This window comes from Chiloscyllium plagiosum, chromosome 3 (genome assembly GCF_004010195.1).
Source record: "Chiloscyllium plagiosum isolate BGI_BamShark_2017 chromosome 3, ASM401019v2, whole genome shotgun sequence".
Taxonomy (NCBI): domain Eukaryota; kingdom Metazoa; phylum Chordata; class Chondrichthyes; order Orectolobiformes; family Hemiscylliidae; genus Chiloscyllium; species Chiloscyllium plagiosum.
Window position 1 is genome coordinate 121900584 of NC_057712.1, and position 25485 is coordinate 121926068.

A 25485-nucleotide genomic window follows, 5' to 3' on the forward strand; every position below is an offset into this window, starting at 1 on the left:
TCTGTGTTGATCTTTATAGTTGGTCCCTGGAAGTATTTTAAGGTTAATAGAAGACCTTGTGTGTTGGATTTTACAAGGTTGTTTCTTGGTATTTACAGGGACTATCAGAGAATCATGTTTTTTTTAAGTTGGTACTGAGGATATGGTCCAACGTTTATTGCACATCCCTTAAGAAAGTGCTGTCTAAAGAGTTTTGATGAATTTCTGCAGTGCATTTTGTCGATGGAACACGCTGCTACCACTGAATCAATGGTAGAGAGAGTGAATGTTGTAGGTTGTGCCAATCAAGCAAGCTGCTTTGTCAGGATTGGTGCCAAGCTTATTGACTATTATTGGAGCTGCTCTTCTTATCAAGGTAAGTGGGGAGGATTCCATCACACTCCTAATCTGTGCTTTGTAGATGATGGACAGGCTTTGCAGAAACAGGAGGTGAGATACTCACTCCATCATTCCTAACCTCCTGAGCTCCTGTTGTAGCTACAGTACTTATGCAGCTAGTTCAATTCAGTTTCTGGTCAATAGTAACCTTCAGGAAATTGAAAGTGGGGGATTCCGTGATGATAATGTTATTGAATGTCAAGGGGCGATGGTTAGATTCTCTTTTTGGAGATGATTAATATTTCCTGCAACTTGTGTGGTCTGAATGGCAGTTGCCACTTGCAACCCAGGCCTGGATACTGTCCAGGTTTTGCTGCAGTTGAACATGAACTGTTTGTGACTGATTCAGTATCTGTGCAATGTTGAACATTATGCACTCAGCAGCAAGCGTCCCCCTTCTAACCTTCTAATGGACTGATTTGAGGTTGGGATGAGTCCAGAAGCTAGATTGCCCTTACCTAAGATGCCAGTGTTGTAGCTGTACTGAACAATTTGGCTTTGGGCGTGGCAATTTCTGGAGCACAAGTCATCCGTACTATTGCCAGAATTGCATGAATGTTGCAGGTAGTAGTGCCCCTGGGAGCATGTCATATTCACAGATGATTCAGAGGTGAGCCTGCATTTTCAGTGGATCCCTGAGAGCATCTTGGCATTTTTAGAGGCTCTCTAGAAATGTTGTCAGTATTTGCATAGTTTCCTAAGCGGTTATTATTTGAAGATGGTCTCTGAGGCTCCATAACAAGATGCACACCAGGAAGTGCATTTCCATGTTTATGTTTTCGGGCTCTGCTGTTGTATTTACTAAACCCAATCCACTGGCAATATGAGAGTCTTAAAATAACCATGTCTCTTTTGCATCTTGACAGATTTCACTTGAGATGTTGCAGCTAGTTTGAAGGGGCCTGAGGCAGCTGACAGTACAGAAGAATGAGCCTTCTGCTTTTTATGCTTCTACGAAAAACACTTGTCAGTTAATTGATTGTGACTGAACCTAGAAATTCATAACGGGCACATGTCCAAAGCAAATCTGTGGCTAACCCAGCACACTGCAGTTTTGACTCTTCTTTATGTTAATTCACAAGTTTCTTGGGCTTTCCCCGTACAAATTTTCGTTTGATCAGCAGTAAAGACGAAGTGAAAATGATGAAGTACTGGGGTGAGATTCCCGTGTCCTCTGCTCAGCCCAGTCGGAGCTCATTTGATCTGTTGCAGCGGGAGTTCCGGACGGTGGAAATTCAAGACCCTCCGTTGCACCAGCCGTCAGCTGATCGTCCCCGGCCGACGACCATGCTAGACGTGCCGTCTGAGCCCTGCGGCCTGACCGTCCACACCATCCAGCTACTACAGTATAACCGCCGGCTACGGAGTCTTGTTGCTGCAGCACAGGCACAGGGCCAGGCACAGCTGGAGGGCGTGAAGGCAGAGGAGGCTGAGGCCCTGCCGCCTGCACCCGACTCACCGCCCATCCCAGATGAGCTACTGCCGCTGGATAGCAAAAGCCCAAAGCTGCCTTTCCAATTGAGACACAGTGACCCAGAGAGCGACTTCTACAGGTGAGCTCACAAATGCAAATATTGTAAGGAAAGAAAGAAAGAAACCCTGAATTTGCACAACATCTCTGATATACTCAGACTATCCCAAAGCATTTTACATCCAGTTATGCAGTATAGTCACAATTGTAATGTAGAAAATAAAGAAAGGAGTGTTGCTGAACAAAGAGACCTTGGAGTGCAGGTTCATAGCAGGTTGAAAGTGGAGTCGCAGTTAGATAGGATAATGAAGAAGGCGTTTGGTATGCTTTCCTTTTATTGGTCAGAGTATTGAGTACAGGAGTTAGGAGGTCATGTTGCAGCTGTACGGGACATTGGTTAGGCCACTTTTGGAATATTGCATGTAATTCTGGTGTCCCTCCTATCAGAAGGTTATTGTGAAACTTGGAAGGGTTTAGAAAAGATTGACAAAGATGTTGCCAGGGTTGGAGAATGTAAGCTATAGGGAGAGGCTGAATTGGTTTGGACTGTTTTTCCCTGGAGTATCGGAGGCTGAGGGGTGACCTTTATAGAGGTGTATAAAATCATGAGGGACCTGGATAGGATAAACAGACAAAGTCTTTTCCCTGGGGTGGGGCTGTACAGAATGAGAGGGCATAGGTTTAGGGTGAGAGGGGAAACATAAGGGGCAATATTTTCACACAGGTTGGTGCATGTATGAAATGAGCTGCCAGAGGAAGTGGTGGAGGCTGGTACAATTACAACATTTTAAAAGGTGTCTGGATGAGTATATGAATAGGAAGGGTTTAGAGGAATATGGGCCAAGTGCTGGAAAATTAGACTAGATTAGGTTGGGATATCTGGTCGGTATGGACAAGCTGGATTGAAGGGTCTGTTTCCATGCTGTACATCTCTATGACTGTAACTAGCAGATTGCCATCTAGTTCCTATTCATTGGCGTTTGAAGGATAGATATTGGTCAGGGAATTTCTTTGAAAAAATGCCATGATACCTGCGAGGGAAGACGAGACTTTGGGTTAATGTTTCATGAGCAGGTTTACACCTCCGACAGGGTAGCATTCCTTCAGTTCTCAGTCTCAATTAAGGGCTGTATTCTTTGGAGTGAATCTTGAATCCACAACCTTTGACTCAGGCAAACGTGCTGCCACTAACCTACAGTTGAGATTGTGTCGTGGAGTAGGAATGATCTGTGAAGTTGTTGCAATAGAATGTTCTTCAAGGCATCATCATGATAACTGGGGAAAAAAACAATGAGTTATATCTTGACAAGGCACTTAAAAGGAGAGCAGTATCCTTCTATATTATCACAATCGATTTTTCTTTTACACTGGCTATAAATTTGCTCTATCGATCTTTCTATGGTTAGGTCAAGTGATTTGTTACAACAAATCTTCTGCTATCGTTAAGATCTACTTGACACAGCACTTTGACTGCATCTGCAAACTGCAGGACTTGGCCACAGATCGTGCTAGTGTAGAAATTCATGGGATTTGTTGCAGTTGCACATGTATGTGAAGGGAAAATGGGTGTGTCTGTCTAACTGATTGGATAACTCTTTGAGAGAGCTAGTATAATCAAGTTGGGCTGAATAGCCTGTGTTCTATGAATGTTATGGAATTTAATGGGTTTCCAAATCATTTTTATGTGGACTTTCAGGTCTTATTTGTTCCTCTTACTTCAAGTGTCCAACTCTCTATGCTTACAGTTTGTTGAATTTGAGATCTATCTCATGTTATGGACCAGGCCAGACTCCCTCAAAACATTTCAAGAAAGTAGTCCTGATCCCTAACTTTGCTAGTTGTTTTAAGCAGGTGTATTGTGGAAAGAGTCATAAAGTCAGAGATGTACAGTGCAGAAACAGACCCTTCGGTGCTGACCAGATAGCCTAAATTAATCTAGTCCCATTTGCCAGTACTTGGCCCATATCCCTCTAAACGCTTTTGATTCATATACCCCTCAGCCTCTGATCTCCAAAGAAAACAATCCCAGCCTACTCGGCCTCTCCCTATAGCTCAAATCCTCCAATCCTGGCAATATCCTTGGAAATCCTTTCTGAATCCTTTCAAGTTTCACAATGTTAAAAATCTCACAACACCACATCATAGTCCAACAGGTTCATTTGGAAGCAAATAAACCTTGTGGACTATAAGCTGGTGTTGTGTGATTTCCAACCTTGTCCATTCCAGCAGTGATGCAGCTCATCAAAGCCCCTCTGTTTTAAATAAAACAGAATTTATTTACATAGTACTGAATGAAACACTAACAAAAGAGAACAGAATACAGAATAGCTTCATACCAGAAACACAACAGATTATCCCAACTAAATGATGCTGTTCCAAATTCCTGCAACCATCCCCATAAACACCTCTTGCCAAAAAAAGGTAAAATCAAACACAGGGTCTTACAGGAAAGAAGTCCGAGAGATGGAGGATCAGCATGGACTTGCTTCCAGGTAGCAGTTTCTTGGACCAGCAGCCTCAAAACTCCCTGCTTTCAGTGAACAGCCAGACTGCTCTAACCAAACCAAACCAGGGAAAATCTCAGCTAGGAGAATTGGCCATTCTCCTTTCATTGTACAAGTGTTTTTTTAAACTTGAAAATATTCTGAAGTAGTTAAACCCAAGGCTTTTCAGAGTCGCTGCTTTTATGACCTCTGGAAAAAAATCCCAAGGAGAGCATAACCTTGTTAAAGGAGCAGTATAGTCACACTCACGGTAAGGATGTCATGTTGCAGCTTGTATAAGACTTTAGGTCAACCACAGTTAGAATGTTGCATTCAATTCTGGTCGTCACATTACAGGAAGGATCTGGAGGCTTTGGAGAGGGTGCAGAAGTGATTTACCAGGATTCTGCTTGAATTTAAGGGTATGAGCTATAAGGAGAGGCTGGAAAAATTCCAGTTCTTTTCTCTAGAGCAACAGAGGCTGAAGGGAGACTCGCTAGAAGTCAAAGTTATAAGATGCATAGATTGGGGAAAAAGGTTCTGACTTCCAAGCAGATTGAAAATCTAGTACTAGAGGGCATGTGTTTAAGGTGAAGGGGGAAGAATTCAAAAGAGATGTGAAGGGGCAAGCTTTTTACACAGAAAATGATCAGAGTCTGGAGTGTACTGCCAGGGTGGTGATGGAGGCAGATACAACGGGGATGTTTGAGGGACCTTTAGATAAACACATGAATATGCAAGGAATGGAGAGATATGGATCAAGGGCAGACAGAAAGAATTAGTTTAATTTGGTGTTATGTTTGGCACAACATTGTGCACTAAAGGGCCCTTTTCTGTGCTGTTCTGATCTATGTTCTATCTCCTTCCCAGCGCTAAGTTTTCCATAACGAACATCAAAAATGTGGAGTTTTGTGCCTCTGTTCATCTTATCATAAATCTTAAACTTTTCTTCAGAAATAATATAGATTTGATGCCACTTTGTTTCCATTCTTGCCATTTTTCAGTCACGGTGGGGTTATGCATTAATTTTCTCAGTAGGGCAGTTTGCACTACAGCTGAATTGCACAGTCAGGTTTGTTGTTCATTTCTTTTTAACTCTTTCATGCAATCAGTGCTGGGGCTACAATTAATTACAACATATATTAATGATTTGGATAAGGAAAGTGAATATACTGTAGCCAAGTTTGCGGATGCCACAAAAATAGGTGGGAAGGCAAGGAGTGAGGAAGACACAGCTTGTAGAGGGATGTAGCAAGGTTAGTGAGTGGGCAAAACTTGTCAGCTGGAATATAATGTGAGGTTTTCCACTTTGGCAAGAAGAATACGGGAACTCAATATTATTTAACTGAAGAAAGATTGCAGAAATATGCAGAACATAGGGGATTTGGGTGTCCTTATCCATGAATGAAAAAACAGCTAGCATCCAAGTACAGCAGACAGTAGGGAGGCAAGTTGAATGGAGTATTAAAAATATGGAGGTTTTGCTAAACTGTACATGACACTCTGAGAAAGTGAGGACTGCAGATGCTGGAGGTCAGAGTCAAAAAGTGTGGCGCTAGAAAAGCACAGCAGGTCAGGCAGCATCCGAGGAACAGGAGAGTCGATGTCCTGATGAAGGATTTATGCCTGAAATGTCGACTCTCCTGCTCCTCTGATGCTACCTGACCTGCTGTGCTTTTCCAGAGCCACAATTTGATTCTGTGCAAGACACTCGTCACATCACAGCTGGAATACTGTTTTGGAAACCTTATCTAAGGAAAGATATACTGGCATTATAGGTAGTCCACTAGGCTAATATCACTTACAGAGAGACTGTCAAATGAGGAGAGATTGAGTAACTTGGGACAGTATCGGAATTTATAAAAATAAGAGGCAACCTTATTGAAACTTTCAAGTCTCTTGGAGACTTGGCAGGGGTGAAAGGTTGTCTCTCCTTTTGGGAAGTCTAGGAGCGGAGGGTATAATCTCCCGAATAACTGATCACATTTTTATGACAGCGATGAGGACAAATTTCTTCTCTGAGAGTCATGAATCTGTGGAATTCTGTACTAACGAGGGTTGTTAAGGCTGAGTCATTAAGTACTTTCAAGTCTTAGATTTTTTTTTTCAATCCATAAGCGAGTCAATAGTCATGGGTAAAGGTAGGAAAGTGGAATTGAGGATTATCAGATCAGCCATGATCTCCTTGAGTGGCAGAGAAGACTTTGATGGGCTAAATAGCCTACTTCTGCTCCTGTCGCGTATTAGGTAAAAACAATGACTGCAGATGCTGGAAACCAGATTCTGGCTTCGAGTGGTGCTGGAAAAGCACAGCAGTTCAGGCAGCATCTGAGGTGCAGGAAAATCGAGGTTTCGGGCAAAAGCCCTTCATCAGGAATACAGGTGCCTGAAGGGTGGAGAGATAAATAAGAGGAGGGTGGGCGTATTGTCTAATGTGAGCATTGATAGACTAGTTTTGTTGCCCATCCCTAACTGCCATTAAGGTGGCTGAGAGTTGCTGCAATCCAGCTGATGGAAGTAGACCCGAAGTGCTTTTAGGAACAGACTTCCAGGTCTTTGGCCCAGTAACAATGAAGGAATGATGATACAGTTCCAATCAAAATGGCATGTTTGTAGTGGAACTTGGAAATGGGAGTGTTTTTCCATGCATCTGCAGCCTCAGTTCTTCTAAGTGGTAGTGGTCATGAGTTTGGAAGCAGTTGGAGTCATACAGCGTGGAAACAACCAGCCGGTAAGCTTTGATTAGTTGCCAGAGTGTTTTCTGTTGATGGTACAAACTGCTGCTACCATGTGTAAGAGGTGGAGGGAGTAGCTCTTAAAGGTAGTGAATGAGGTACTGATTATGTGGTATGTTTTGTCCTGGGTCATGTTGATCATCTTTTATTGTTTAGAATTCCACCCATCCAGGCAAGTGGATGATAAATAGAATCTGATGGCCTAGAAAATTGTTTGTACCTATTTAGGCTCTTTGATAGAATTAGTCCTTGACCTTGACCTTCTACCACATCCCTAAAGATCTTTGTGTAAGATGATGATGAAAATTGATGGTGTGAATTGACAGCTTGGAATGTAAGAGATGAGTGGTCTCTCAGATAAAGGTTGCTCGAAAATGGCATCCTTGGAAATATCTTGAGTCTTCATTCCAGGCCTGTTAATATTGGCTGTTTCTCAACCATATTGTGAAAGATTGGTTGTCTGTGTTGTTCACTCATGCGCCTGTAAAGATACATGTTTGCAGAGCACTTAAAGGTTACCCCACAAATCAGTTTCACAGCATGGTGCTAACTGGACAAGAATGAAGAAGCTTACCAATGTGCCTTGCAAATAAACGTAATGATTTTAGTTTATTAACCACCCCCCTTTCCCCCCCCCCCCCCCCCCAGCTAGTAATCCCACATATACTAAGCAAGTGGTCCTTTTGACAATAAAGATGTGTTCCCTGTTGGGTTTTTGTGTGGATTTCTCAGTGCCACGTTTTGAAGAATTGCTGGGATAGCAGTAAGCCATTCAGCCTCTCACATCTTCTGCCAATCTGTTTGATGCCTGATGTGCATTCAATTCCCATTTACCCACCCTAAGTCCATGCATTATCTGAAAATGTTGAATTGAGTTTGTAAATCGCAACTGATTCAGACACCGCATCTTGCTGGGGAAAAGAGTTTCATTTTTTTTCCAATTAATGTAACAGACAGCTGACTGTAAAAGAAAAGTTCTGCGGCCCTATGTTTAGTGTGGTATCACCATTAACAGCATCAATACCTCTGCTTCCCAAAATGAATTAGCTGAAATGTTTATTGTTTGTGGTCCTAGAGGAAAAGGTGAACCTGTGACAGAGCTCAGTTGGACGTCTTGTCGGCAGCTGCTTTACCAGTCAGTTGCCACCATTCTGGCTCATGCGGGCTTCGAATCTGCCTACGAGGGCGTTTTGGAAACACTGACGGATATTGCCAGTGACTACTACTTCAAATTTACACGGCTTCTGCGTTTTGCCACGGATCGAGAAGCACGGGTCGGCCAGACCCCATTCCAGGATGCGATGGAGCAGGTCTTCCACGAGATGGGAATCGGCAGCGTGCTCTCCTTGCAAAGGTTCTGGCAACATCGTATTAAGGATTATCATAGCTACACTCTCCAGGTTGGTAAACAACATCATGAACATATTGAAATATTTCAGAACCATCTGTACCCTGCCAGCAGGACTCGAAAATGCCAATTTGGCAATTGTTCATTCGGCTTTGGAAGTTTGTCCGTGTTCCTGACCAGCCACTCATCTTTAAGCCATTGTTTGTTTGTATTTTTTTTCCTTAAGTTTGATGTTTTCCTTCTTTAGTTAGCCTTGGATGTTTTCTTTGTCACAGCTTTGTACTTATTCTGAGTATTCTGAAATATCCTTATATATGTCTGCACTGTTTCTCTATTGATCTACTCCCAGCCGAGTATCCAGTTCACTACAGCTAGCTCTGTTATTGTGCTCATCTAGTTGTCCTTATTTAAATGTAAAATACTAGTCTTAGACCCACACCACTCCCTTTCAAAATAAATGTAAACTTCAATCATTTTGTGGTCACTGCTGGGGTGGGTTTGCTCTGAGGTCATTCATTAACCTGGTCACATTACCAAGTCTAGTATAGCCTACTGCCTGGTTGGTTTCGGTGTGTGCTACTCTGAGAAATTATCTCAAATGTATTCACTGAACTTTTCTTCCAGGTTAAGATTACCAATCTGATTTTTCTAGCTTGCTTGTAGATTAAAATCACCCATGATAATTGCTATCACTACATAATAAGCACCCAATATTTCCTTACAAATACTTTATCCTACATTTTTGTAGTTAGTGTTCAGGGACTTGTAGACCATTTCCACTAGTGACTTTCCCTTCCCTTATTATTCCTCACCTCCCCCAAAATAATTTATCTATTTCCTGATCTCCTGGGCCGAGGTTATTTCCAACTGTTGTACCAATGAGGTCCTTGATTACCAGTGCTGCTACTCCACTTTCACCTAGCTTCCTATTCTCTAATTGATGGACTCCTTAATATTCAGGACCCAATCCTTGTCATTATGCAACCATTTCTCTGAAGTGGCTATCAGATCATTTTTATTTACTTCACCTTGCGTTATCAATTTATTTACTTTGTCATGAATGCTATGGTCATTCAGGTCCGGAGTCTTTAGTTTTGTCTTTTTGTTCTTTTTGTAACGTGTAGTCTTGGATTTTGATTATTTTCTCTGTTCCTTCCTGTTGTTCTCTGGCTTTCACTTCCCATATTACTGTATTGATCTCCTGCCTTGATTCTACCACTTGATGAACTATATCTACCCAAAACTGATCCCTGAATCTCATTGAAGAACATTTTTAGTTTAGATTACATTAGATTAGATTACATTACATTACAGTGTGGAAACAGACCCTTCGGCCCAACAAGTCCACACCGACCCGCCGAAGCGCAACCCACCCATACCCCTACATTTACCCCTTACCTAACACTACGGGCAATTTAGCATGGCCAATTCACCTGGCCTTGCACATCTTTGGATGGTGGGAGGAAACCAGAGCACCCGGAAGATACCCACGCAGACACGGGGAGAACGTGCAAACTCCACACAGTCAGTCGCCAGAGGCGGGAATTGAACCCGGGTCTCTGGCGCTGCGAGGCAGCAGTGCTAACCACTGTGCCACCGTGCCGCCCATGGCTTCCCTACTCTGCTTCCCTACTGATACTGTGTGCTAAAGCACTGGTCCAAGCGTGGTACAGGTGCCTACCATCCCAAAAGTACAACCATCCCTTGACACCACCAACCACCCCCCCCCCCCCCACCTTTCCCCAGTAATGATGCTAGTATGTAATGAACTAGAACCCACTTCTACCATACAAGCCTTTTGAGCCGTTTGATTTTATTAACCCAGGTACCTTCTGCCAATGGATTGACTCAGGTAGTAATCCAAAGATTATTGCCCTTCTGCCAAAGGAGGACTTCTTGCCCCACCTATGTTGTTGGTACCTGCATGGGCCATGATCATGGGAGCACCTACCCATACTCCAATTTCCTGTCCATCCCTGAGCAGATGTCCTGAACCTTTAGTACCAGGTAGGGAATGTAGTCTCCTGATCTCATGTTCGTGGCTGTACAGAACAATGTCAGTCTCCATTACTGTACTGCTCCCTTCTACAACTATGTTCCTTTCTGCTCCCCCCCACTTGAAGGCCTCTGGTTCCATGGTGCTATGGTAAATTAGCTTATTCACCCTATAGCCCTCAATATCTTCAAAAAAGCAGAAAAACCTTAAACCTGGAGAATTGCAAAAACTGGGGTTCTGCATTCTGACCTACTTTTCCAGCTCAAATATGTACTTTGGTGGCTTGCTGTTGTTGTTTATTCGATAATGCTCCTATGAACCACATTAGTACATTTTATTATTTTAGCAGTGGTATATAAATCAGTATTTCTGTGAGATTATTGTTGGTTAGTACTGATCCATGCAGACCAAGAAGATCCCAGGCTTGCATATGCGATTGTGCTGTGTGAGCTGACCTTGCCGGGAGTAGCAATGAGCTGTTGTAGTTGCCTCAGCTGTCTGAGCTGGAGAGGGAAAAGAAATCGGCCAAGTTCCCAAGGCCTGAATGTGCATGAACACCTGATGGCTATACTTCCCTTGCATAGACAAATAAGTGTTCAGAAACTTGGTGCCAAATGTCCTCAAGTTCCATCACATCCATTCGGCCATTCAGTGCGATCACGGTTGATACAATTATTGTCAACGAGTGTGGCGCTGGGAAAGCGCAGCTGGCCAGGCATCATCCGAGGAGCAGGAGAATCGATATTTCAATCATAAGCCCTTAACCAGGAATGAGGGGGTGACCCAAGGGGGCTGAGAGATAAATGGGAGGGTGGAGGGATGGGGGTGGGGGTGAAGGTAGCTGAGTAAGGGTAATAGGTAGATGAAGGTGGGAGTGAAGGTTCTAGGTCGGAGAGGAGGATGGAGTGAAAACATGGGAAGGAAGATGGACAGGTAGGACAATTCAAGAAGGCGGTGCCTTGTTGGAAGTTTGGGTCTGGGATAAGGTGGGGAGAGGGAAAATGAGGAAACTGGTGAATCCCGTGTGGTTGGAGGGTCCCAAGGCGGAAGGTGAGGCGTTCTTTCTACAGGCGTTGGTTGGTTCAAGTTTGGCGGTGGAGGAGGCCCAGGACTTGCATGCCCTTGGCAAAGTGGGAGGGGGGAGTTAAAGTGTTTGGCCACAGGGCTGTGGGGTTGGTCAGTGCGCGTGTCCCAGAGATGTTCTCTGAAACACATCGGGAACAAGGGACATAGTAGTTGTATGTGGAAATACAGGTAAATGTCTGTCTGATGTGGAAGGATCCTTTGGGGCCTTGGATGGAGGTGAGGGGGAAGGTGTGGGCACCGGTTTTGCACTTGCAGTGGAAGGGGAAGGTGCCAGAAGTGGAAGGTGGGTTGTTCGGGGGGTGTGGACCTAACAAGGGAATCGCGGAGGGAATGGTCTCTCCGGAATGCAGATAGGGATGGGGAGGGAAATGTATCCTTAGTGGTGGGACCTGTTTGTAGTTGGCGGAAATGGTGGTGGATGATGAATTGTATCTGGAGATTAGTGGGGTCGAATGTGAGGATAAGGGGATTCTGTTCTTGTTGTGATTTGGAGGGATGGCGTTCAAGGACGGAGGTGCAGGAAGTGGAGGAGATGCGTGAGAGGACAACATCAACCACATGGAAGAGGAGATTGTGGTCTATGAAGAAGGAGGCCATCTGGGATGTTCAGTGGTGGAATTGGTCCTTCAGGGAGCAGATGGGGTGGAGGTGGAGGAACTGGGGATAAGGGATAGCGCTGTGGTGGAATTGGTCCTCTTGGGAGCAATTTCCCCTTCTGTGTCATCAGTGATGCCCCCACCCCCTCCCAAACCTTATCCCAGATTCAAATTTCCAACTCGGCACTGTCCTACCTGTCCATCTTCCTTCCCACGTATCTGCTCCAGCCTCCCCTCCGACCTATTACCTTCATCTACTTATCACATTCCCGGCTACCTTGCCACCAGCCACGCACCCCTTGCATTTATCTCTCAGCCCCCTTGAGCCACAAGCGTCATTCCTGATGAAGGGCTAATGCACAAAACGTCAATTCTTCTGCTCCTCAGATGCTGCTGACCAGCTGTGGTTTTCCAGCACCATACTCTTCTATTCTGATCTCCAGCATCTGCAGTCCTCATTTTCTCCACAATAATTGTCAAGTCCTCTTTCCTGCCTTATCCCCAGAACCTTTGATTCTCTGAAATACAGCACCTGATGAAGGAGAGGCGCTCTGAAAGCTAGTGCTTCCAATTAAACCTATTGGACTATAACCTGGTGTTGTGATTTTTAACTTTTGTGCACCCTAGTCCAACACCAGCATCTCCAAATCAGGTCTATTTCTAGCATTGTTATGGACTCATGAGAGTACAAATATTTTGCAGTAATATTGCCCTCCAAGATATTAGTACATCTTTCTGAAAAGAACACAATGCTTGCCTACTTTGGTTTGTTTTCACCTGCATTATTTTGTGTATCTTGTTTATAGGTGAGCAAGCAACTGGCTGAAGAGTATGAGAAACTGGTTAGTCCTGAGAAGATCTCCACTGAGGACACTAAACCATTGAAAATAAAGGATGAGCCCATTAGTGATATTGCTTTCCCAGTCAATGAAGAGAATGAGTCTGATCTGTCTGCAGGCGAGCAGGCCCTACAACTTGGGGTCCTGGCACAGGCTCATGAACGTTTTGCTGCTGCCCTGGAGGTTGATGCATCCCCACAGACATCCGGTAACAACACATTTCAAATTCCACCTTCATGCCTCAATGAGCTACCCTTACATATACAGAAAATAGACTCTGCATTATGGACACTTTGGTGTATGGTAACTATTGGGCTATTTTTACAGCTGTCCTTGTGGATATTATGCTTACTCTAATTAAACAAAAGCAGAAAAACAGTGAATTATTTATCCATAACCACAGGGAAAACACTCTTATCTGAAAAATTTTGATGCAAACATTTAATCCCCAATATAGAGTGGCTGTTTAGTCACAGTGGTGGGTGGGTAAAGAGCTTGCCACTCCATGAAAGGATTTATTTTGCAAACTGACTGCTGTGTCATCTCTGAGGAGAAAGTGAGGTCTGCAGGTGCTGGAGATCAGAGCTGGAAATGTGTTGCTGGAAAAGCGCAGCAGGTCAGGCAGCATCCAGGGAACAGGAGAATCGACGTTTCGGGCATAAGCCCTTCTTCTTCTTTCCTGAAGAAGGGCTTATGCCCGAAACGTCGATTCTCCTGTTCCCTGGATGCTGCCTGACCTGCTGCGCTTTTCCAGCAACACATTTCTAGCTCCTGCTGTGTCATCTCACTTGTGATTAAAGCTTGAAGTCTTCCTTCTACCAATGCCTAGTGACACCAGTTCTCATCCTCACTGTGTGGAGAGAACACTGTTCTGCCCTGCTGTTTGATCTAACAAGCACCATAAAAAGGGTAATGCTTCCTTTATAGCATGCATTCCTCATCATGACGACATTCTAAAGCATGATGCATTGCTTTGAACTGATTTGTAGATAAAACTTGATAAGGCAGTTTGCACGGATGCTACAGGCTCCCAGGACTAGTTACTAACAAAGTTCACAGCACAGAATCAGATAAGTTAATTGTTTTAAGTGGACTACAGAAAGTCTGCAGTAGTGAGGAGAGTGGGTTCTTTCTTGATTGTTTTTAGAGATATGTCTCTTGATTAAATTTAAAATAATAACCATAACTATTAATTTAACCTGGTGCAGTGTTTTGTAGAGAAATAAGACGGTGTTATTTTCTGGGTCTGTAGATTGTGAAGGAGTAAAAATGGCCTTTAGTACAGTGATATGTACTTTGTGTCAGATGTGGGAGTTTAAAGAGAGTTTAAGGGTTACTGCGGATTATATCTGCAATAAATGCTGTTGGTTGCGAGTCTTATCAGATCGAATAGATCGGTTGGAGAGACAGTTAGAAGCAATGGGGAGTTTGCAACAGCAGCATTATGTGATGGAAGGCAGTTATAGGAAGGGGGAAAAAGTCTCAGATGCAGTCACATTGATGAGTTAACTCCAGGAAATGTAAGAGAGGTAGGCAGATAGTGCAGGAGCCTTCTGTGGCTATACCCATTTCAAACAAGTATGCTGTTTTGGAAAATGTAGGGGGTGATGGATTCTCAGGGAAGCGTAGCACAAACAGCCAGGTTTCTGGTATTGAGACTGGCTCTAATGCAACGAGGGGTACGTCGGGTTCCAAGAGATCAATTTTATTAGGGGATTCTGTAGTCTGAGGTACAGACAGACATTTCTGTGACCAGCAGAGAAAAAGCAGAATGGTGTGTTGTTTGTCTGGTGCCAGGATCAAGGATGGCTTGGAGAGGGTACAGGATGTTCTCATGGGGGAGAGGGGCCAGCAAAAGGTCATTGTCCACATTGGAACCAACGACATAGAAAGGGAAAAGGTTGAGATTCTGAAGGGAGATTAGAGTTAGGCAGGAATTTAAAAAGGAGGTCCTCGAGAGTAGTAATATCTGGATAACTCCCGGTGTTACGAGCTAGTGAGGCAGGATTAGGAGGATAGAGCAGATGAATGCATGGCTGAGGAGCTGGTGTTTGGGAGAAGGATTCACATTTTTGGATCATTGGAATCTCTTTTGGGGTAGAAGTGACCTGTACAAGAAGGACAGATTGCACCTAACTTGGAAGGGGACTAATATTGGCAGGGAAATTTGCTGGAGTGGCTCGGGTGGATTTAACCAATAAGGTGGGGGGTGTGGGACCCAGGGAGGGAGGGAGTGAGGAAAGAGATCGATCTGAGACGGGTACAGCTGAGAAGAGAAGTGAGTCAACAGTCAGGGCAGGCAGGGACAAGGTAGGACTAATAAATTAAACTGCATTTATTTCAATGTAAGGGGCCTAATAGGGAAGGCAGATGAACTCGGGGCATGGTTAGGAACATGGAACTGGGATATCAAGCAATTACAGAAACATAGTTCAAGGATGGGCAGGACTGGCAGCTTAATGTTCCAGGATACAAATGCTACAGGAAGGATAGAAAGGGTGGCAGGAGAGAAGGGGGAGTGGCATTTTTGATAAGGGATAGCATTACAGCTGTGCTGAGGGAGGATATTCCCGGAAATACATCCAGGGACGTTATTTGGGTGGAACTGAGAAATAAGAAAGGGATGATCACCTTATTGGGTTTGTATTGTAGACCCTAACAGTCAGTGGGAAATTGAGAAACAAACTTGTAAGGAGACCTCTGCTATCTGTAAGAATAATAGGGTGGTTATGGTAGGGGATTTTAACTTTCCAACCGTAGACTGGGACTGCCATAGTGTTAAGGGTTTCGTTGGAGAGGAATTTGTAAAGTGTGTATTTTCTGATTCAGTATGTGGATGTACCTACTAGAGAAGGTGCAAAACTTGACCTATTCTTGGGATGTAAGGCAGGGCAGGTGACTGAGGTGTCAGTGGGGGAGCACTTTGGGGCCAGCGACCATAATTCTATTAGATTTAAAATAGTGTTGGAAAAGGATAGACCAGATCTAAAGGGACGGCAGGAAAATGGGAAGCCTTCAGAAATGAGATAACGAGAATCCAGAGAAAGTATATTCCTGTTAGGGTGAAAGGAAAGGCTGGTAGGTATAGGGAATGCTGGATGACTAAAGAAATTGAGGGTTTGGTTCAGAAAAAGAAGGAAGCATATGTAAGGTATAGACAGGATAGATTGAGTGAATCCTTAGAAGAGTATAAAGGAAGTAGGAGTATACTTAAGAGGAAAATCAGGAGGGCAAAAAGGGGACATGAGATAGCTTTTGGAGTTAAGAAGAATCCAAAGGGTTTTTACAAATACCTTCAGGACAAAAGGGTAACTAGGGAGAGTATAGGGACCCTCAAAGATCAGCAGGGCAGCCTTTGTGTGGAGCCGCAGAAAGTGAGGGAGATACTAAACGAGTATTTTGCATCAGTATTTACTGTGGAAAATGATATGGAAGATATAGAATGTAGGGAAATAGATGGTGACACCTTGCAAAATTTCCAGATTACAGAGAAGGAAGTGTTGGATGTCTTGAAACACAAAGGTGAATAAATCTCCAGGACCTGATCAGACCTAGAACTCTGGGAATCTAGAGAAGTGATTGCTGGGCCTCTTGCTGAGATATTTATATCATCGATAGTCACAGGTGAGGTGCTGGAAGACTGGAGGTTGGCTAAGGTCGTGCCACTGCTTAAGAAGGGTGGTAAGGACAAGCCAGGGAACTATAGACCAGTGAGTCTGAGGTCGGTGGTGGGCAAGTTGTTGGAGGGATTCCTGAGGGACAGGATGTACATGTCTTTCCAAATACAAGGACTAATTAGGGATAGTCAACATGGCTTTGTGCATGGGAAATCATGTCTCACAAACTTGATTGAGTTTTTTGAAGAAGTAACAAAGAAGATTTGATGAGGGCAGAGCGGTAGATGTGATGTACATAGACTTCAGTAAGGCATTCGACAAAGTTCCCCATGGGAGACTGGTTAGCAAGGTTATTTCACGGAATACAGGGAGAACTAGCCATTTGGATACAGAACTGGCTCAAAGGTAGAAGACCGAGGGTGGTGGTGGAGGGTTGTTTTCCAGATTGGAGGCCTGTGACCAGTGGAGTGCCATAAGGATTGGTGCTAGATCCTCTACTTTTTGTCATTTACATAAATGATTTGGATGCAAGCATAAGAGGTACAGTTAGTTTCCAGATGACACCAAAATTGGAGATGTAGTAGACAGCGAAGAAGGTTACCTCAGATTACAACAGGATCTTGACCAGATGGGCCAATGGGCTGAGAAGTAGCAGATGGAGTCTAATTCAGATAAATGCGAGGTGCTGCATTTTGGGAAAGCAAATCTTATCATTAAGTGTATACGTCCTGCTAAGGTCCTGGAGTGTTGCTGAACAAAGAAACCTTGGAGTGCAGGTTCATAGTTCCTTGAAAGTGGAGTCACAGATAGGTAGGATAGTGAAGAAGGTGTTTGATATGCTTTCCTTTATTGGTCAGAGTATTAAGTGCAGGTGCTGGGAGGTCATGTTGCAGCTGTACAGGACATTGGTTCGGCCACTGTTGGAATATTGCGTTCAATTCTGGTCTCCTTCCTATTGGAAAGATGTTGTGAAACTTGAAAGGGTTCAGAAAAGATTTACAAGGATGTTGTCAGGGTTGGAGGATTTGAGCTATAGGGAGAGGCTGAACAGGCTGGGGTTGTTTTCCCTGGAGCGTCGGAGGCTGAGGGGTGACCTTATTGAGGTTTACAAAATTATGAGGGGCATGGATAGGATAAATAGACAAAGTGGGGTGGGGGAATCCAGAACTAGAGGGCATAGGTTTAGAGTGAGAGGGGAAAGATATAAAAGAGGTCTAATGGGCAACCTTTCCACGCAGAAGGTGGTACGTGTATAGAATGAGCTGCCAGAGGAAGTGGTGGAGACTGGTACAATTGCAACATTTAAAAGACATTTGGTTGGGTATATGAATAGGAAGGGTTTAGAGGGATATGGGCTGGGTGCTGGCAGGTGGGACTAGATTGGGTTGGGATATCTGGTCAGCATGGATGGATTGGACCGATACAATTTAATGTGGACCAGGAATACTATTACCCCTTGCATTGATATATAGCTCCTGTAACATAAAAACAAGTGAAAAAATTGAGATAAAACATTGTGAGAGCTAATAGCAAAGAATAGGCATACAACGTACATTGAACAGAAAAATATCCTTCGGCATGGATGAATAAAGATATGTCAGACTTTGAATACACAATCCACAGAAATTGAGAGTACAGCTAGATGGTGTCATAAGCTTGACCAATAGATTATTTGACTATATAAATTGGAATATAAAATGCAAGAATCTCGAGTGTCATGAATGCCATCTCTAAGCAACATGGGGTGGGTAATAAACGTCAGCCTTGCTATCTCCGGTCATGTTGTATTATTGCTTATGGTACAAGAATTGTTTTGTTTCATTATTTTGTTTTCCTGCTTTGTTTCGTTCAGGGCCTGAGGTAAGCAGCTCTCCGTTGTGGAACCTGACTCAAGTTAAAATGGAGCCTCAGGAGAATGAAGAAGGCAGTGGGCCTCCTCATGGTGTTTTGGGCAATGATGTTTTTGAAGAGCCAATGTCTGCCATGAGTGACTCTGGTATCCCGCAAACCCCTAACACTGCTGGTTCTGATGGCAGCTACATGTCCCATTCACCTGACAGCCTGATCGCCTCTTCTCCTGTTTTCAATCAGCGACCAAAGAAAAAGATGAGAAAGATGTGAATATACACTGGGCATGAAAATGTCTCTTTATTTTTCTCTCTACTTTTACTTTTCAGGTGCTTACTTGAAATAGTTCTTTTCCATAATAATGACTGCTAAATTGAAATATTTTTCCAACCAAAACAGGAATTGAATTCAGAATCATTGTTGAGTTTACTGTCAGTGGGACAAGAACAAAACAATAATAAAAACTGCTTCAAGCAGCCTGAAGTTCCTTCAGGTTAATTATAATGGTGCTGAAGAGGAAAATTCCAGAAAATAATCTGGACTTTTGAGGATCTGTATGGATGCAATGCTACATTTCCACTAATGAAATGTAAGTTGTAATTTGGTTTCAAGTGAAGAAGAGTTCTTATTCAGAGAGAATTTTTGTTTCTATGCCATTAATACAAACTGTTCACTTACTGTATTGCTTGTTATGTAACCAACATGACAGCCATTATAGATAATCAGATGTAGCTAATTTGCCTAAATCGTAGAAACATGGAATCCCTACATTGTGGAAACAGGCCATTCAGTTCATCAAGTTCACACTGACCCTCTGAAGAGCATCCAACCTAGACCCACCCCTTCCCTATCACTATAACCTTGCATTTTCCATTGTTAATCCACCTCGCCTACATTTCCCTGGACTCATTGGGCAATTTAGCATGGCCGATTCACCTAACCTGCACATCTTTGAATGAAATCAGCATGCTTACTAAGTGAGAAGGAATTCATCGTTATTTTAATCCACCTGTTTGGACATACGGTGACACACCTCTGGGAAAGGTGGGATTTTAACTTGGATCATCTTGCTGAAAGGTAGAGACAATACCACAATGCCATATAGTGACAGTTATAGAATTATAGAATCCTGATTGAAACTTAATATTAACATAAATCTAGAATAAAAATCTAGTCTCTGTAATTGTGACTGGCAACTGTCATGAATTGTTATAAATGTCCATCAGTTTCTTGTGTGTCTTTTGAGGAAGGAAATCTGCCATCCTTACCTGATTTGGCATTTGTGTAACTACAGTAATGTAGGTGACTCTTAGCATTTTTAGGAATAGTTAAGTTATCCACTACATTTATAAGGTCATTAGGGATGGCCAAAGAATTCTGACCTTGCCAGTGACAGTCATGTCCCATCAAAGAATCAAAACAATCTTTCAACGACAGAAATTAAGCCTCGACTCTTTCTCCATTTCTGACAGGGTAACTGTGCTTATAAAACCAAGGTGCTAACTTCCTCACTTGGAAATAACACCAGCTTTGTACAAGTGAAACCCAAGTTTGGTGTTTAATCCCCAAGAATCTAACAATTCTGGCATAAAATCTGCTAAAAGTATCTTGTGTGTCTGAAACCTTGCAGAGTTACATTCCCTTCAGAGAGTTAACGAGAGGAGGTGGTGTGAAAGAAGACATTGAGTGATGGAAGAAGAACTAGTTTAGTTGAATTTCCAACCAGCCAGTGCTGACATTGTAGCAGTCTGCACACAACTTGCGCTGCCTCCATAATAGACAGCTTTTTCCTTCTTGCTGGCTTTTCACCTCCCCTGTGCAACCATTGAGTTAAGAAACAGTGTAATTGTATGAATCCAAGCTGTTAGCACTCCACTCAGATTGAATGTTCATGCCTCATATATTTCTGACTATGAACTTCAGACTCCCTCCTAAATGCACAACATGGATAACCCCCCCCCCTTAAGGTAGAAGTGGAGCATTGAGACTTTGTAGGTATTTCTTTTCTTGTCTGGGTCTTCCTCTGAACATTTGGACATCAAAGCCACATGTTCACAATTTAAACAAACTATTCATAGGCACTTTTTTTATTAATATCAAATTGTCTTAGGTGAACAAGCTCCTAAATTAAGACATTTCGTGAGAAAAAACATAACCATTTTGATTTGTTATCTGAAAATGTGTTTTTCGGCATGACCAATGTGCAGAGCAGGTATTTTCTAACCACGGTTATTATTCAATTATTACTTGCACTAGCAACTTTCTATTTTACTGTGACACAAAATATTAAACATACTAGCAATTAAAGAATAGCTTAGAACTTGTTTGTGGTGTTTCCAGAACAATTGGCTTCTATGGTAAGCTCACGCAGTTCAGAGAACCAAATAAAAATCTGTTTTATGAAATTAAATGTTGTAGCCTTTGACAATCTGGAAAGCTGTCTGGGCTTGGACCATGGGAATTTAGAAGTGTCCTGGGAATACACAGTGCGTTCATAGAACTGTCTTCAAAAGTTATAGGAAAGGGTCTGCTCCCTGAAATGTCTACTTACTGTCAACTTTGCTGAACATTTCAGACATTCTTTGTTTGTTCTCTTCAAAGAACTGTTTGTTTCTATTATTTGAAACTAAGCCAACCACTGGTGTCTACTGATAATTTATAAAGTGCAGTGCTCATGTGTGGGAAGGTTAAGATAATAAAAGTCTTCTTTCAAGTTCCTCGGTAAAGCAGCCAGACTCAATAAAGATAGGCTGGTGCTGTCTTTTATTCTCTCAGTGAACAATATGAGGCATTTTGAATTTACCTTTTTCAAACCCTGCTGGCAAATATTTTGTGAAGCTACCATTTTTACATGCTATTGGTTGGGCAAGTGCATTACATCCACCAACAAATGTTGACATATTTATTTCCATAAGTGCTTAGGCATTGTATTAGGCTCAACAGGTTCAATAATCAACTGATCTAAACATTAGAAGCTTTAAAAGATTCATTTCACAAAAAGAGTTTACAAGACGGGAACATCCTGGATGCATTATCTCACACCAGTCTGTTCTCATCCTTGCCACTCGTTGGACAAAACTGAGGCATCATCTGATGAATTAGGCAGAAAAAAATTCTGAAAGAAATTTGTTTCCGGTCTTTTATTTATCAATATTTCTGGTATGAGTGTTCAAATTATGGAAGACTTTGATCAATAAGTAGAAAAAAAGGTTTTGTTTGAAATGTTCCAGTTCAGGTAGGAGAAAGTGAGGACTGCAGATGCTGGAGATCAGAGCTGAAAGATGTGTCACTGGAAAAGCGCAGCAAGCCAGGCACCATCCAAGGCGCAGGAGAATCGACGTTTCAGACATAAGCCCTTCTTTCTGAAGAAGGGCTTATGCCCGAAACGTCGATTCTCCTGCTCCTTGGATGCTGCCTGTCCTGCTGCGCTTTTCCAGCAACACATTTTTCAGTCATATTCCAGTTCAGGTCAAGATCTTGCATTTGTGTAATGCCTTTTTAATGTAAAGCATGTCATAGGTGCTTAAGGGAAGTGAATACCACATGATGATAAATTTGGAAATGTGCCCGAATGGTGTATCACAGATGAGAGGGATTTGTATCAAGGTGACACTGACTTTCTTCAGCATGAGAGAATCAAAGGAAGTCGTCAACTGCAATTCCTAATTATTTTTGACAAAGGCAAAAATATGTGCAAGTTTTGAGAAGATTTGTAGCTCGGGTTGAGGTTCTGGATATAGGTTTGCTCATTGAGCTGGAAGGTTCATTTTCAGACATTCCATCACCGTACTAGGTAACATCTTCAGTGAGCCTCTGGACGAAGGCTTCGTCCGGAGGCTCACTGAAGATGTTACCTAGTATGGCGACGAAATGTCTGAAAATGAACCTTCAGCTCCGCGAGCAAAGCTACATCTATATTTATAATTTGGATAACTAGACCAGTCTTATTAATTGACCCCTTTCAGCCATTGTGTTAGTTGTAGAAATACATGTTGCAGAGCCCTCTTAGTCAAACATGCTGATCTGAGTGGAATCCTTTTTGATGAAAGTGTTTTACATCAATTATATTTCTGTACAGTACAGGAAGAAAATGCATTTTTGTCACAATTGTCAATATGCTTGAGATGAAGGCTTTTGCTTTTTGTGTTGTTGCAGAGTTTTATATTAAAATAAATCAGGAAATTTTGTTTACAGCAAGTCATTTTCTATGATTCTATAGTGAGATTTTAGACTGGTTGCTTGGTGAATTACCATTGCTGCAGGCTTAGGTGCACCTGGGATGTATAGCTTTGATGCCTTGCAACTTTTTAGTTGATTGATAGATCTATTGAATTTGGGGGTCAGGTCTCTCACGTAGGCACAATGAGCTGATTGAAAACATTTATTTCCAATGAAAATATTATTGTGTAGGTCATGTTTCATTTTTCCTTGTAAATTTTAATTTTTATTTTCACTGCTTATACACAGCGATAGCTTTGTTTCCAATGATACCAATAAATTTCAATTTATTTCCAACAGAAGGTTACATCTGGAACATGTTTTTTCTGCTGTGCATATCATGAATTTCCATCACTACTTGTCACTCTAAATGACTATTCAAGTTGTACGTTATACAGAAATCATAATTCATGGGAAGTACGTACAATAATTCATATTTTGCAATCTATTTGCTCATAATGTGAAATTAATACAAAAGTTAACTGAAACCAAAACAGAAATTGCTGGAGAAACTCAGCAGGTCTGGCAGCATCACTGGGAAGAAAGCAGAAGTTAACTTTTCAAGTCAGGTGGCTCCTCCTCAGAACTGTTAGTTGTCAGGAAAAGGTGATATTTATGCTGAAGCTGAAGTGGGAGAGGGGAAGGGGAAAAGTGAGTGAATAGATGGAGATGGAACCCAGAGAGAGAGAGAAATGGAAAGTAGGTAAATAAAGAAATATATAGATAGCAAGCCAGGACAGAAGCAAAGCTGAGTAAGCGATAGTGAGAGCTAAGAGTAGCAAAGAATTGGTGAGCTGTGCTGAAAACAACCCATATCATGTGATAATGTGCCTTGAAGTAGGTGAGAATGAATGACTTGCTAAAAACAACACGTTATAACAGGACATGCTATGAGGATGGGGAAAAAATGTGGAAGGATGGAATTGACTCTAAAGTTATTGAACTCAATGCTGGGTCCGAGAGACTGCAGTGGCCCCAAGTGGGAAATGAGCATGTTCTTTGAACTTGCACTGGAGCTCATTGGAACACTGCAGCAGGCCTGAGACAGAAATGTTGATGTGGGAACATGGTGGTGTGTTGAAGTGGCAGGTGACTGAAAGTTCAGGGTGATTTTTTTCAGACAGAGCATAGTTGGTCTGCAAAGTGGTCACCTAGCCTGCATTTCATATTCCCAAGGTAGAGGAGACAGATCATGAACAGTGAATACAGTAGTGCTATGAAGATGTAGATGTACCTTTTTTAAGAGACTTAAAAGCAGCAGAACTACTGGACCCAGCACCAAGTATACTCAAAAATGGTAACAATGTAATACTGTGTTGAGCCACTCAATTAATTCGTTGCTTGGAGACAAAAACAAATTCTAATTTGGCCAAACAATTTAAATTATGCCCGAAGCATAACAAACTCCAATTTTGAATTGAGTATATTGACAATCTTAAAAGTCAATGAAACAATCCGATGCTCTGGAGTATAAGACTGGGGAAAATTGAACAGTTGAGAGGAGATCTGCCACATCCTAGCGTGTAAGAGATTGCTTGAAAAAATAACTTTCTCAAAAGAAACTTTCGATCAGTAATCTGTAACACAGAAATTCCTAATACATAGAAAAGAAGACACAGGAAGATCCAAAGACAAGAACCTACAGCTGCCTGGTTTTGAGATAAGAAATGTTGTTTTGTAAATTTTAATTGGGAGTTTTTATCAGACTAGTATTATAGACGAAAAGGTAGAAGATAGGTTAGAAAAAGAAATTGTAAATAGTGGTTAGTTAATTATTCTGTGTTATACTTTAAGGAATAAATTTGTTAATTTTTCATTCAAATAGTTCTTGGCCACTCGATTTTTACAGATTACTGCACGGGATAAATCTTTTCGGTGTTGCTGGTTTTAAATTAAGCACGAGTGTTTACCCCATGTCGTAACAGCAGACTGGACTGAATGAAGTACAAGTAGATCTCTGTTTCACCTGAAAGGTATATCTGAGGCATCGGATGATGAGAAGGAAGGAGGTAAACAGGCAGGTAACATATCTCCTGTTGGTGCCGGGGGTATGTTGAGATGTTAGAAATGGAGGAGGAAGGGACTGGAGTATCCTGGAGGGAATAACCCCTGTAGAATGTTGTCAGGGATTAGAGGGGAATATGTTGGATTGTGGCATCCTGTTAGAGGTGACTGAAATGGCTGTTTACAATCTGTTACATGCGGATGCTGGTGAATTAGCAAATGCGGACTGGTGTGGGGGACCCTATCATTGTTGTGGGATGGAAGGAAGTGGTGGGACCAAAAGTGCAGGAGATAGTCAACAGAATCCTTAGCCATGTCCAACCTGTGATAGTGAGAAATCCTCAGTTGAGCAAAAAAGGTGGATATTACTGAAGCACCCCACTCCCTGTCGAAATAAGCAGATGCAATGAAACAAAGAAACTGGAAGAATGGAATGGAGTCCCTACAGTAAGCAAGGTGTGAAGATGTATTGTTGAGGTAACTGTAGGAATCAGTGAGTTTGTAGTGTATAATGGTTGCCAGCCTATCCCCAGAAATGTAAACAGATATCGAGGGGAAGAATCTAGGATGGACCAAGACAATGAGGGCAGGGTGAAAATTGGAAACAAAACTGATAAATGTATCAAATTCCAGATGACAGTGGGGAAACAACACCAATATTGTCATTAATAATTCTGAGAAAGCGTTCTTTGGAGAGACTCAAGTAGAATTGGAATAAGGAATGTTTCACATTTCCCCCATAAAGAGAGAGGTTCAAAGTTTGTGCGAAGATTTGTAGCTCGGGTGCTCGTTGTTGTGGTTCTGTTCGCCGAGCTGGAAGTTTTTGTTGCAAACGTTTCGTCCCCTGGCTAAGCGACATCATCAGT

General features: G+C 42.4%; 1 protein-coding gene across 1 annotated transcript in view; it reads left to right on the top strand.

The window, feature by feature from the left end:
- supt7l (SPT7 like, STAGA complex subunit gamma) overlaps positions 1 to 21110 on the top strand; it is a 41350-nt gene extending 20240 nt beyond the window's left edge. The window contains exons 2-5 of the mRNA XM_043687242.1: positions 1245 to 1931; positions 8143 to 8467; positions 12900 to 13140; positions 18402 to 21110. Coding sequence (XP_043543177.1) covers positions 1519 to 1931; positions 8143 to 8467; positions 12900 to 13140; positions 18402 to 18670 — 1248 coding nt within the window. The 5' untranslated portion in view covers positions 1245 to 1518 and the 3' untranslated portion in view covers positions 18671 to 21110. The remainder of the gene's footprint in view (positions 1 to 1244; positions 1932 to 8142; positions 8468 to 12899; positions 13141 to 18401) is intronic.
- Positions 21111 to 25485: the final 4375 nt, after the last annotated feature.